Here is a 15,346-nt window from a genome sequence, read left to right as displayed (position 1 = left end):
CATGAAAGCACATCAACGCCTCTACTTCCGTAGAAGACTTAGGAAGTTCGGCATGTCCCCTACAACTCTCTCCAACTTCTACAGATGCACCATAGAAAGCATTTTATCAGGATGCATCACCCCTTGGTTTGGGAACAGCTCCATCCAAGACCGCAAGAAATTGCGACGAATTGTAGACGCAGCCCAGACCATCACACAACCAACCTCCCTTCTAGACTCCATTTATACTTCATGCTGCTTCAGCAAGGCCAGCAGCACAATCAAGGATGAGTCGCACTCTGGCCATTCCCTCTTCGCCCCTCTCCCACCAGGCAAAAGGTATAGAAATGTGAAAACGCACACCTCCAGATTCAGGCAGTTTCTTCCCAGCTGTTATCAGGCAACTGAATCATCCTACCACAACCAGAGAGCAGTCCTGAACTACTATCTACCTCATTGGTGACCCTTGGACTATTCTTGATCAGACCTTGCTGGCTTTACCTTGCACTAATTATTAATCCCTTGTCATGTATCTATATACTGTAACTGGCTTGATTGTAATCATGTATTGTCTTTCCGCTGACTGGATAGCACGAAAGAAAAGCAGTTCACTGTACCTCGGTACACTTGACAATAAACTAAACTGAAAACTGACTGGTCACAGATTTCAGAGCTGAAACATAGTGTCCTTTGTCATGGATAAATGGTGAAGTTACTATGTGATAGTGCTGAAGGGAATGAATGATAAAGATACTAATCAATGTACAATGTTTTCTCCTGAATTATGACAATGGTGAGCATCAGCATGTCGTTTTGACATTAATTTTTAAATTGCTCGGTTGTAACCATGCATTGTCTTTCTACTGACATGAAAGCATGCAACAAAACCTTTTCACTGTACCTCGGTACACGTGACAGTAAACTAAACTGTATCTGAACTTCTATAGGTGTACAGTAGAGAGCATATTGATTAGATGCATCACGCCTGGTTCGGCAGCTCGAATGTCCACGAAAGAGGAAGAATGCAAAAAGTGGTGAGCCAAGAATGTTTTATTGTCATATGTCCCAGTTAGAACAATGTTGTAGTTCAGAGCTTATTTATTGTCGTGTTTAATAGCCTGATGGCTAAAGGGAAGAAGCTGTTCCTGAACCTGGACTTTGCAGTTTTCAGGTTCCTGTACCTTCTTCCCGATGGCAGTGGTGAAATGAGTGTGTGGCCAGGATGGTATGGGTCTCTGACGATGTTAGCTGCCTTTTTGAGGCAGCGACTCCTGTAGAACCCTTCGATGGTGGGGAGGTCAGAGCCGGTAATGGACTTGGGAAGTGGCCACAACTTGTTGCAGTGTTTTCCGCTCCTGGACGTTCAAGTTGCCGAACCAGGCCATGATGCAACCAGTCATGCTCTCTACTGTACACCTGTAGAAATGCAAGATAATCCATCACAGGTACTGACCTCCCCACCATTGAAGGGTTCTACAGGAGTCGCTGCCTCAAAAAGACAGGCAGCATCATCAGGGACCCACACCACCCTGGCCACACTCTAATTTCACCCCTGCCATTGAGAAGAAGGTATAGGAGCCTTAAATTTGTAACGTCCAGGTTCAGGAGCAGATTCTTCCCAACAACTATCAGGTTATTAAACACTAAAACGACAAGTAATGTCATTGTTCCTTTCCAGGACATGTGACAATAAAACACTTTTGACTCGATCAACAGGTCTGTCTCACCTAGAAGCATTGAATTGGTCTCCTTGGTACTCAGAAGACAGAATTCTGGAACCAATTAAAGAAAAACTTCCCACAATAGTTCTCCAAATTTCAGAAACTTTAGCATATTCTCCACGTTTACACGTGCAGATCAGAAGCTTAGTATCATACAGCAAGTGGCTTAGCCACCAATTGACCAAAGCCTTTTCATTATCAGCACGACAAAAGTGGATGAGAACAGCTCCATCAAAATAAGAATCCTATGTACCTTGCATGAAAAAGCACCCTAATTTGCTAGAATCTCTCTAACACTGTGATAATTCCGGTATTTGCACCCCTTAGTCCGTTCAGTGAAAACACCAACTAGAATACTTTAAAAATCCTTTATTTTACCTAGGTGACCTTGCTTCTCTGTCCTGCTCTGAGAAGCTCTCTAGCTCCAGCACAATCACGGAGAAGCAAGTGGTCAAACAAAGGAATTAGCATATATATGTGGTTAATACAGTGGGATGTAACTTACAAAGGGCAGTAATTCTAGACCAATTACTACAGTATCACGTGGTTATATAGGTGTGGACAATCTTTCCACCCAATTACAATCATACACAGCATAATACATCTTAGCCAATCACAATAGCATCGAACATCACGTTTTACAAGAATGATGATGTCACAGTAAGAAAAGTGAAACCTAACTTCAATCAGCCACGATGTATCCCCTGATCTCCAAGAGACAGAATACTTAGCCCTTTAGTCCTAGAGTATCCCCAGTTCTGCATATTCTCAACTGCAAGTATTAATTTCCTCCATCACTGACTGACCCATAGTACCACAAATGCCTCAGGTTCCCTTCCAAATCATACCTCCCTTAGGGGCAGAATCAAAGTTAATCCATGTAAAGTTAATAGCAATAAAAACGTTTTGAATTAGCTCAAGATCATGATGACACAGTTATTTTTATAATTTGTACTTTTGATTTTACTGAGCTTTTTCTTATTTTTCTCCTGTCCCAATATTTTACAAAAATAAGCTAATTCAATTGTAGTCTGCTTTGAGACACTCATACTAAAATAACAGGATAACATCAAATAACATGCAGAGAATTTCAAGATCAAATGGTTACAAATTTATACGAAACAAATCTTGTTTGCCTACTGTACTCAACAATTACCCCTATATCCAAAGTAACAGATTTCGCAGCACATCAACACACAAAAGTGCTTAATATTTCCTACTAATGTAAATAATCTATTTCCTTTGGCAGTGGAGCACATGCCCAAATTGTCATGTTGGCACACCTTCCTGCACTGCATTTCACTGCTCCCAGATTATTTTGTCCAAGTACTTTTGTTAGTTGTCACTCTCTAATTTATCCTATTCATTCACTGACCAGATAACTTTGTTTGTAGTTTATCCCTGTGGTCAACCTGGGTTTACACAATTAGAGACAGGCTACTCCCCATTCTCATGCAGCTTAGTAAAATTATTCTATTTCCTTCCCGCTTCTGACCAAAGGTCATTGATCTGGAATGTACTCTCTGTTTCTCTTCCCAACAATGCAGCCTGACCTGATGTGTATTTCCAGCATTTTCATAGGGATGTTTCACCAGGATATTTGCAGATTCTCAGCAAGATTGGGCTCCGTCGCTGAACTTCACATGGAATCCAGTGATGGATCATAGTGATAGATACAAAAATATTTGCAACTAAAAAAGCTTTGCACATCCAGGACTTATTTCAATGCAAACAACTGAACCTTGGCAGGTTCTTTCAGAATCGTTAGTATTGTTCTTATCTCCCAGTTAAACTACACCCACCTTTTCAGCTCACTGCATGTAAAGAAGAGAAAGAAATGACAAATGCAATGTCAACATACTTGCTTCTGTACAGTCTTATCCAGCTTCTACTAGGTTTAGACATATCTTACCATAAATAAATCCCCAGCATTAATTTGTTATCATTGAACATAAATTCAAAAATATGTTGAGGTGATTTATAATGCTGAGGTGATTTAAAGAAAGTTCTTTAAAGGGGACTTTCTTTAAAAGTCCCCTTTAAAGAACATATAAATTAGCACACCAAAATTGCCAAAATGTTATACCTTTCCATTCTTCTAGCAGTTCTACCCTAACCAGCATAATACATTACAATTAACATTATTTAGTAGGTTCTTACCTTTCCTAAGATAACATCAGAGAGCCCCGATTTTTTCAGAAACAATGCTGCCTCAGTGGGCCCAACTTTTCCTGTATGAGCTGGATCGACCTAAACAAAACAAGACCATCCAGTACACATCAGTCACTAGCAGGTCAAGCAATTTCTCCCCTTAGGCAAAATATGCTACACAAATTGGTTGTCAAATTGCAAAAGAACAGAATACTAAGTTAAAAAAAATACGAAGTGTGAAATAACTTTAAGTTTCAGCCTTCACACAGCAGAACTTCACTGAATTTGAAGGGTATGGGTCCAGATTCCGCTCCAGGGCCTTAAGCACATAACCTAGGCTGGCATTTTGGCACATTTTATTGTTGCACCCTTAGAGATATTACACTTGACAAAACGTTTAAGTTGGGTCTAACAACAAACTTCCACAACACTAAAGAAGCAGAGATGTGTTTTGCTAATGTCCAGGCCTACGTTATGCAATGCATACACCAAATGGCATTTATTTTAATGATGTTTGTGGAATGTATACAAATTGGGTGTCAGGTTTCCAATAATAGTGACTAAACAACAAACGCTTTTAATCAGCCATAAAAAAATGTTGCAACATCGTGAATTATTGAATGTCACTGTAGGTTCTTTTCTTTCAAAGGCACAAAGGCAAGATTTGCACAACTAGGTGGTTTCTAGAAGTAGCAGGGAAAATGAAAGCAGAATAATGGATACGGAAATGGGTGCCATGCCCCTAGGTTCAAAAGAAAGAACAAGGGTAACTGCAAAATAGTCTGTATTTTAAAATATTTACTGAAAAATTCTCATAAAAGTCTAGGACAGAGGAGGTATGGTACAAACAGAGAATTAGTGTCTCAATTTTCAGAAACAATTTGACAATTGAAGAAGATGCTGTTAGAAATGTCAACATTTGATTCAGCAGTAGAAAAATAAGGATGATTTTGCAGATGTTGTGGCTGCAGTGTTCACATTTAATACAGCGGTGAGAATGGCACATATGGGTTACTCCAAGTGATATGGGTTGAAAGCATCATAAGACCAAACCAAAGGAACTAAATAATTCAACAGTGGCATTGTGACAAACTAGGATTAGAAGTACCAATAATAAATGAACCTGATGACAGGATAATTTATATTTCGGCAAAGTAGGATAAAGTATATGGACAAAAAGAGAGAAATTAGATAATGATCAAATATGGTCTTGTCCATCATTGATGGCTGTGTGTAAGGGTTCAACACTGACAAACAAAAATTAGATCAGGGAGTGTAGGATTAGGGCCCAGGAGACAGGAATGAGAATGCTCCCGCATTATAGGAACTAGATGCTAGATAATTGGATTTCTGAATAATTGAATAGAGGATGATTTTAATAAGAGAAAATGTAGATTAATGATGCATGTCAACCAATCACACACAAGACAGCATCATTAACTCCACCCCACTGTAACACTTATACTAACACTTGCTTCCGGGACGGTTCAGTTCGAGCAGCTAGGATGTACTGACAACCAATCATCCTTTATTCTGTTAAAGTCTCAGTGCTGATTAAAGATGAACTTGAATCACATACTGTGTCTGGTGTATGTATACATGGTGTCAGAAGTGGGATGATCCACTCCTTCTGTATATCGGGTTTCTTTTATCCTTTTTGTGAGTTTATTTTGCTTTACGATGGCCTCTTCTTGTTGAAAGCCTGAACCACTTGTCTTTGATGCGGATATCGGTGAACGTTGGGCCACGTTTGAAATTGATTACCGACACTACATGAACATTGCACAACGAAATGAACCAGACGCTGTCAAGGTCTCCCTCCTACTTAACCTTGCGGGTCCAGATGCCATTCGACAATCCAGAACATTCCGCTATGCTCCGGCTCACATCGGTGCCAACGGCCAGGTAATAACCCCAGCTGAATCTCCCGACCACCCCATTGTTCTGCTACGTAAACTAAACCAGATCTGTGACCTGCCCTCAAATCACATTTTGGACAGGGCAAGGTTTTTCTCTCATCGTCAGCTCCCTGGCAAACGAGTAGACTCGTTTATCTCAGATTTGATGTATATGGCCCAGCGAAGTCGATTCCAAGATATGCCGGTTGACCAGCTAACTGATCAGTTAACGAGGGACATTCTAGTGAATGGCATGAGCAACCAAAAGCTCAGATCAGAGCTTCTGAGAAAGCCAGATTTGACACTAGATGAGGCAGTACACGCATGCAGAACAGCAGATTGCCTTTGATGCTTTAAAATCCAAACTGACCAGTGCACCAGACGAAACTGTTACTGTTTATTATGAAAGATTAGTTAGCATTGATGTTCAAGAAAGCCTAGGTTGCTTGTTCACAAGTCGTTGATAAGCAGGCACGGCCAGCGATTAAAATGGAAAATACATATTAACCTTTATTACAAGAAAATCTGAATTTAGGACTAAGGATGTCTTGATGCAACTGTACGTAGCCCTGGTGAGATGGTGCCTGAATATTGTGTATTGTATCAACAAATAATCTGCAGAAGGATCTCAGTGGATCAAACAGCATCCGTGGTTGGAAAGGATTGGTTGAATGGAGGGAAGGCAGCTAGTATAAAGAGGAGACGAGGAGTAATGAGACAGAAGCAAGAGATAATTGGTAGACCAGGAAAGGGGTGAAGGATGACTTTGTTAGGAGAGGGGGAGGGTATACAGTTCGAAGCAGAGGCAGACAGTATGAGGGCAGACAAATGAGGGGAAAAAAGAGAAAATAAAAGGCAAGTGAGAGGGTGGGCAGATGAAGGAGACAGCGGCTGACAAGTGATAAGCAGGAACATAAAGGAGGTTAGAACTGGTAACTGATAAGTATGGAAGATAATAATGAGAGCCATTGGGTGAGAATTGAATGGTAGAAGGAACCAGTGCACGGTGGGAGAGGGGAGTATTGCCTGCAAGTGAAATGTGTAAATGGGTGGATGGAAACAGTAAGTGGAGGGAGAAGAAAATGGGTAATAGGGTGCAGGAGGAGGGGTATGGGATAGGGAGTGAGAAGTAATATCCAGTGGCAAATAGTTTGATACATAAAGGACACGAACTGAAGAAAAATCAAATTGAAGACACTTTCTTTTGAACACCCAGTTGATGTGATCTGGAACATATTATTGAAAGAAATTTAAGTATTGCAGGGCTCGAAATTAGCTGTTGCCCGTGTGCCAATGATCACCCAAAGTGCCGCCAGGCAACCTAAACACCGAGTCATTTTGCCTGGCTTGGCACTGCAGATACTGGTTTATACCAAAGATAGACACAAAAAACTGGAGTAACTCAGCGGGTCAGGCAGCATCTCTGGAGAAAAGGAACGTGACGTTTCGTGTCGGCGACGGCTGTAGTGCGGGGCAAGGATACCAAGTGCGGGATGACGAAAGGTCGGAGCGAATGACGGGCCCCGCACAGCAGCAGCAGCGGCTGCGACCGCGGCTCCACCTCCTCCTCCCGCACCCCGCCCACCCTGATAGCGGCCGCTGCTTGCAAATCAGCTAACGGCGATAACCGCTTTCAAAACGCACAACGAGGCCGGTAGAAGGAAGGGAGGGGGGAGGCCTCCTTCCGCCGTCTGAAGCAGCTGCGCCAAAGATCCTATAGCTATAGGATCTTTGAGCTGCACCGCTCGGCTCCACTCCTTCCTGTTGGCTGGTGGAGGAGGGGGGGGCGGTGGCGAAGAGATTCCAACCGCTTCCTCCTTTGGCGGCGGCACTTGGCGGTGGACAGGGACGGCCAAGGCAGCGGGGTGATGTTGCCCGATGAGCGCTGACCTTCCTTCCTCCCTTCCTCCCCACCTCGCCCCCTCTCTCTCTCTCTCTCTCTCTTGTACGCCCCCCTCAACCCCCCTTAACCTGAGACCCCTCCTCTCCATCCCACACTGATCCCCATTCCAGCCTCTATTCAGTCCTCACTGACATCCCCTGTGCTCCCCTCCCCATCTACCCCCCCCTCCCCCAATCTATTCATCCTGCGCTTATCACCCTATCCACCTCACATTGATTCTCCTGCCACCCCCCCATCCATCTTACACTGGTCCCCTCATTCATCCTGTAGTGATCTCCCATTCATCCTGCACAGACCCTCCGATCCACACTGTACTGACCCCCCCATTCAAGAAGAATGGGGGGGAACCGTCGGAAGAAGGGTCTCGACACAAAACGTTGCCTATTTCCGCTCCATAGATGCTGCCTCACCCGCTGAGTTTCTCCAGCATTTTTGTCTACCCCCATTCATCCTGTACTGATCTTCCCATTCATCCTGTACTGATCCCCCCCCATGTAACTCCACTGACATCCCCCCCGTGCTCTCCCCTCACAATTTTACATACTCCAACCAACACGCACGAATTCACCTGCCTCAATCCATCCATTCCGCACCGATTGCCTTCTCAACCCCACCCACCCCGTCATCTATCCACCCTGCACTGATTCACACAACCCCCCCTTCCTGACCCTATTGTGCAGGAAATATCTTCAGAACGAACATTGACTATGTTTGATAACGGATTGCAATCAAATGTGTTTTAATTCCCCATGTTATTATTTGTTTTAGTCCATAAAGATGGATTAATTAACTTGTGAACATGTGAAACATTAAAACCGCAGTGTTCGATTGTCACTGCTACCGTTGACACGTTATTCATTTTAACGGAAATCAATGCTCTTATATGGAGTATCAGTACTGTAGTTATTACATGAGCAACATTCACAACGATACATTAGATTTATCCAGGTTTTACTTTTACAGTCGGTCATATACATCACAAATTTGGTCAGGAGATATTTGTTGAAATTTGAACGTTAATTCTGAATTGGGAATGATGGAATAATTTATTTTTAAATCTGGTGCGTACAAACTGGGTATCTTCATTGCTGTTCACAACACATACATCTAATCTGAATGTCAGGTAATGTGGCGTTTTGACACCTTTAAACATATTACCAAAAGAACATTTGCTGAAGTTATGTCCTTTGGCCATCTCTTGTCAGTTAGTGTAATGTTTAACCTGTCAGATGGGTATAGTCGGTTTTAACAGCTATTATCATAAAATGCCTTTAGAAATTTCCATGCAAACCTGTATGTTTTGTTATGGATAAATGATGTGGGAAGCGAGAGTGTTTCTGTGCCACTAGCAATAATGACCCATGCTATGGCCATGTCATGGTAATTTTCGGTCACTCACAGAAAACATGCTTGCATCATTCTGTAGTGCGCATGGTTAAGCATATATGTTACCATGGTCCAGGATTTATTGACACAGGTTGATCATACGCTGAATAATCCAACCACATTTTTGTTTGGAAGTGGAAAGAAATAATAGAAATTGCATTAATTGCAATGCGTAAAAAGAGTTGAGATACTGTATTATAATTTTGCTGCATGTCATTGTGGTGTATATCATGTCTTGATTGGTGAATATGTTTAGTTTGTGACTTTATTTGAAGCAGAAATAATATGTGAATGCTTCATTGAGCATAATTCCGACTGGTAACTACGCACTTCGTCCGAGCACATTATCGCACGCGTCATGCAAACCGTCTTAAATGACCACCTAAACTGTCATTTGGCAACCTAAAAAGCTGCCTAGGTTGCCCGGCTGGCAACAGGGGGAAAAAGTCAAGTGAGAGCCCTGTATTATCAATAGTAATATTCAAGAAGCAACTGGATGCATATTTGAGGTGGGGGAAATAAAAGAGAATGTGAGATTAACTGGATACCTATAGCAAATGGCCTCCTTCATTATTTTATATGCTTCCACATATTTAGGGACACAGTACTTCACATTGTATTTTTGCTATAGCCTCATGTAGCTTTCAGAGAGTCTGGTGATAAAAATTAAGGTACTCACCTGCCGGTAGTACGCTTCATACAGAGGGTTTCCACTTGAAAGCTATGAGAAAGACGAATAGCAATTAAAACCTGTCTTTTGATAAACATCTCTTATTTAATTATCAGAGCTTTAAAAAAAAATAATAACAACAATAATAATAATAATGAATAAACAAATTACAGCTGCTCAATCAATGAATTGCACAAATTGGATTCCAGTGCACAAGAATATCAGATGTGGGAAACCGGGTAAGTCTAGGAGTTTCTAATACTCAATTAGTTAAGAAAAGACACAAAATGCTGGAGTAACTCAGCGGGACAGGCAGCATCTCTGGATAGAAGGAATGGGTGATGTTTCAGGTCGGGACCCTTCTTCAGTCTGAGTCTCAGTCTGAAGAAGGGTCTCAACCCGAAACATCACCCATTTCTTCTATCCAGAGATTCTGCCTGTCCCGCTGATTTACCCCAGCATTTTGTGTCTATCTTCGGTGTAAACCAGTATCTTCAGTTCCTTCCTGCACACTCAACAAGTTAGTCAGTGCATGCACCATTTCTGTAATATAACCATTACTGAATAATAAAAATTTACAGAATGTCCTTAGCAAACCCCCATGGTGTTGTAATGAGAATACTGATCATGTGTCAAGAGACTGGAGTTATCAGGATAGAGAATCCATTGCTCTTAGATTGCTGGTTGCTTGCCTCTCTATCACATTGCTTGTTCTAGCAGGGGCGCAGTACTCTGCCAAAGGTCCAGCTCCCAACATTTAACAAGTACGGAGGGGGACGGAGGGGTGCAGCATCAGAACCACTTTGAAAGATGGCAAGTCTTCGCCACCCCACCACACTAAATTCACAAGCTGTCAAAGCTGTCAGAATAAAGGTGTTGCTGAATGTTTGTCAATATCTTTGACAAGCATATACATTCAGTCTGAAGAAGGGTCTCGACCCGAAACATCACCTATTCCTTCTCTCCAGAGATGCTGTTTGTCCCGGTGAGTTACTCCAGCATTTTGTGTCTTCTTTTGTATACATTCAGTAACACTTGGGACAAGATTTTTTTTACATTTAAGTCTTGCTACTTGCAAACGATCTAGCCGGATTAAATGCAAATAGATGGTGAATGAGGACAGAGATGAGAGAAAAAATGCTGAACTGATTAAAGTACACTGCAATTGCAGAAACTCATATAAGAATGCTGGAAATACCCAACAAATTCCCTAAATTATTCATATCAATAGCTTAAAGAAATGCACAATAGACTTGCTTCTCCTAGGATCCAAACTGACAACGTTAGTAATATTGCAAATAGGAGACAATATTTACCACTTTTCTGGCAATTGGCAAACTCCCCTAAATTATTCTAAACAGAGAAGTGCCACACTATATAATCATTCATTTGAACTTACTTTATTTTGCTTGTGATATAGAATATATAGATATAGAAGTTATAGAAGACACAAAATATTAAAATAATCAGCTATGTTCTGCTCATTTTTCAAAAAAAAGAAAGCAAGATGTTAAAGCTTACTTATTATCAGCTACTCCTAAACTGAAGCACCTAGGAAGAAATACAATAGACAATAGGGGCAGGAGTAGGCCATTCGGCCCTTTGAGCCAGCATCAATGTGATCATGGCTAATCATCCCCAATCAGTGCCCCGTTCCTGCCCCATATCCCCTGACTCCACTATCTTTAAGAGCCCTATCTAGCTCTCTCTTGAAAGTATCCAGAGAACTGGCCTCCACCACGCTCAGAGGCAGAGAATTCCACAGACTCATAACTCTCTGTGAGAAAAAGTGTTTCCTCGTCTCTGTTCTAAATGGCTTACCCCTTATTCTTAAACTGTGGCCCCTGGTTCTGGACTCCCCCAACATCGGGAACATGTTTCCTGCCTCTAGCGTGTCCAAACCCTTAATAATCTTATATGTTTCAATAAGATCCCTCTTTTCCTTCTAAACTCCAGAGTATACAAGCCCAGCCCCTCCATTCTCTCAGCATATGACAGTCCCGCCATCCCGGGAATTAACCTTGTAAACCTACGTTGCACTCCCTCAATAGAAAGAATGTCCTTCCTCAAATTAGGGGACCAAAACTGTACACAATACTCCAAGTGTGGTCTCACTAGGGCCCGATACAACTGCAGAAGGACCTCGTTGCTCCTATACTCAACTCCTCTTGTTATAAAGGCCAACATGCCATTCGCTTTCTTCACTGCCTGCTGTACCTGCATGCTTACATAAAACTGTTTTGTCCATGCCTCACGGTTGTGCTAACATTCTTGATATATTTTAACTTCGGATTTTTCTACTTATGAAGCAAACAATCCTTTGAACAGTGGCATTGAATGTTGAATTACAGGGTTCAGTTCAATGGTTTATTTAGTACACTTTCAACAACTCTGCTTTAAAATATTATAACATTGCCTTAAAACTTTAATCATTTGCAGAATCTTCAGTTTATGTGGTTATTTCAACTTCCTATTTCTCTTCCTATTTCTACAACATAGATAAGAATCACGGAACTAGGGCAAGACATCATTCCAAAATCTAGATAAATAGAACTCTTTCTTTGAAGTGGAGTCCAGCTTCTTTGAAATAAAATTTTAAATGAAATAAAATATATTGTAAGGTTTGAGATCATTCAGAATTTTACAAAAAGTTCCATGAAGGCAGTACTTTATTTGCTCATTAATTTTTTACTTCCTGAACTACTGTCAACGTTTAATTGAAACTGGAATTTCATGCAGCATATACAATTCCCACACTACTTTAAAAAAATGCAGAAGGTGGGGTGAGTCAAGGTTAAAGGTTGTCACTTCTTTTGTCTTAAAAATAACTACAAAACACTGAACACATTTCAACTTCAAAAATAGGTTAAATACAATGCTAATAATTTCATCTGTGATAAATTATTGATCATAAAAAATAATTTATGATGAGAAATTTGATGCTCTGTTCATTATGGCTGGAAGCATTATTTCAACACTTAGGCCTATTATCATTTGGTATCTTTTTAACCTTACAATTACAACATGAACAGACAGGGAATTAGAAGTTTATTTTAATGCATAAAGTAACAATATTTAAAATATACAGGCCCCCTTGCATGGCAGCCATTTGGTGTACAGAAATTTGTCCTGTTCACAAATCACTACCCAAAAAATTTGAGATACGAAATAAAATTCACTCTTACAAAATCAATGTGAAAAAAAGGAAATAAATAAACCCAGAATTCATTGTTTTAACCATTGTTTCATGACACGTTTGCAGATAACGAGGCTTCATCTTGCAGAAAAATCACAATGCAGACTATTTCCCAGGAAAATAACCCCCGCCCTGTTATAACACGGCATCCGCCAGCATACAGTTAAGACCCTTCGTTTTGGGCCATTCATATGTTTAGAGTAGAGGTTACATTACATATAAGCAGTAGGACATCCAAAATACATAGTCACAGCTCAATAGAAGTCCAGCATACAGCACTCGGAAGAAGAAATAAACCAAAAATTCCCTTCCCATACTGCAATTTTGAGCTTCAGGATTTAACAAATGACGTATGGAATCTAATAATTTGGCTTATCAATGGCAACACTTAACTCTTTACGTAAATACTAATTTTACTACTGTAAACCCAGTGACTCCATCAAAAATGCAGCTTAACATTTTCATAGAGAAACTAAGACGCTATTTAAAAATTAGTAAGTTATGTAACTATCATTCAACTTATTCAACATTCAGTTAAATTGTACTATCTAAAAAATTGGATCAGATCTTGTTGTCACAAGTCCACTACACACAATAGTCATTTATAGTCACCACACACTCAAATATATCTCATCATGAAGAGTATTTAATTTAAAAACTATAAAAAATGTATTAAGCAATCAATTTTAAAATTTGATTTTTAAAGCAAAATATTAGCTCGAAATTCAGACAAAAACTTCAAAAAAAAAGAATCAATAATTAAAAGTAACCTGCCTTCCACTTTTCTTTGCTCTGTGCAAAGTCATAATTTTTACTAAAAATCAATGGGTTGGCGATCCTGTATCAGAGTAAAACCCCTGTCCCACGGTACAAGTTAATTCCAAGAGTTTGCCCTCATTCGAACTCGGAGATTTACGGGAATGGCCATTCGTCGGTACTCGGGGCTCTCGTGGACAATTTTCATCATGTTGAAAAATCTTCACTAGTCTTTCCGTGCTTACCTGCCGTTAGCAAGTCTTCCTGAGTACCTGCTGTTAGCGCTAAGAGTGTCCCTAAGCTCCGACGAACCCACTACGTTCATTCTCCGTGCTTACCACGAGTTTGATTTTTTTTAAACTCGGGAGAGCTCTTGGAATGAACTCGCACCGTGGGAATTAGATCCACACTTGACTCTGCATGTGCACAAATTGCAGATTCATCCACAAAGAAAAGTTATCTTTATAAACTATCAGGCTAAATGAAATTTCCAGTCTCTGCTGTCAACAAAGTGAACTATTCGATTCAACACATTAAGTTACTCTGTGTCTTGTTGCAAACTTCAGTGAGTTATCTGCTACAAAGATACCACTCACTCATGCTGTCAATGTTTTAATGGTCAGCTCAAATGCCACAGCACGGATCTTTTCAAAGATTTGTCTGAAGACGGGTCTCGACTGGAAATGTCACCTATTCCTTCTCTCCAAAAATGCTGCCTGTCCCGCTGAGTTACTCCAGCATTTTGTGTCTAGCTCAAATGCCATTGTTGGCAACCCCAGTTTCAATCTATATTCAACTAAAGAACTGTTTCTTGCATTTCTGGAATTTTGTCATCTGCATATATCCTTGCCCTCCCCACAGTGTGTCCTTACACAAGCTAGCAAAGATCAGCAGATAGTACATAAATACAGTACATCCCTGTTTCCATTCTCCAACATAAGTCTTCTCATTAAATAATGTATCCAAAAGAATAATCATATTCAACAGCCTTCTGTCAATTTAAACAAGCTTTGGTTAAATGCAGCGCAAAATAAAATCAGACACTGAATGCTGAGATTCATATAAAACTTATGGCTAAACTCACTGTGACATTACTAGGTAAAAAATACGTTAGCAGTCTCACTTTCCTACCATCCAGGTACTTTTAAAATATATTGATTTTATCTGCTCCAACACCAAGCAAGGAATTTTAGATCTCCTTTCTTTGGATAATTTTATTTCCACAACTTTTTTCTAATCCTTGTTCAATAACCTCAGTTCTATGGTCCCTAGTACACTAAACTCTCTTGCTGAGGGGCCGAGAAATTGGTGGCGCCGTGTGCGGCAGCCTCGCCAGCAGCTGTCTGTCCTTTCATCCTTTTTGTTATTTTTAGTCTGTCCAAAAGTTTGTTTCTGGAGGTCTTTTAGTCTTTTTTATGTGGGGGGAAGGGGGAAACTGTTTCTCAGTCACTACCTGGTCGAGGATGCATCTTTTTTTCTCCGAGCCGCATCTTCGTCGTCCCCCCCCCCCCCCCCCCCCCCTTCGCCTACTATCTGGATTGGCACGGCCTTTCCTGCCAGAGACCTGCCAGAGCTTCAGCGGCGGCACAGCACTTAATTCCATCGCGGAGCAGGCCATGCCTTACCGAGGATCGCCGAGTGGAGCTCCAGAGTGTTGGGCCTGCCGACTTTAACACTGTGGAGCTG

The 15,346-nt window shown here is 40.9% G+C and overlaps 1 protein-coding gene across 9 annotated transcripts in view; it reads right to left on the bottom strand.

The window, feature by feature from the left end:
* eps15l1a (epidermal growth factor receptor pathway substrate 15-like 1a) overlaps positions 1-15,346 on the bottom strand; it is a 231,422-nt gene that overhangs the window by 196,074 nt on the left and 20,002 nt on the right. For all 9 annotated transcript variants that reach the window (XM_055658739.1, XM_055658734.1, XM_055658732.1 and 6 more), the window contains 2 exons: positions 9,718-9,759; positions 3,861-3,950 (listed from right to left, as the gene is read on the bottom strand). In XM_055658739.1, coding sequence (XP_055514714.1) covers positions 3,861-3,950; positions 9,718-9,759 — 132 coding nt within the window. The remainder of the gene's footprint in view (positions 1-3,860; positions 3,951-9,717; positions 9,760-15,346) is intronic.

Source organism: Leucoraja erinacea, chromosome 29 (genome assembly GCF_028641065.1).
Source record: "Leucoraja erinacea ecotype New England chromosome 29, Leri_hhj_1, whole genome shotgun sequence".
Taxonomy (NCBI): domain Eukaryota; kingdom Metazoa; phylum Chordata; class Chondrichthyes; order Rajiformes; family Rajidae; genus Leucoraja; species Leucoraja erinaceus.
Note: the sequence above shows the minus strand (reverse complement) of the source record. Positions and strands in the feature narration are given on the sequence as shown.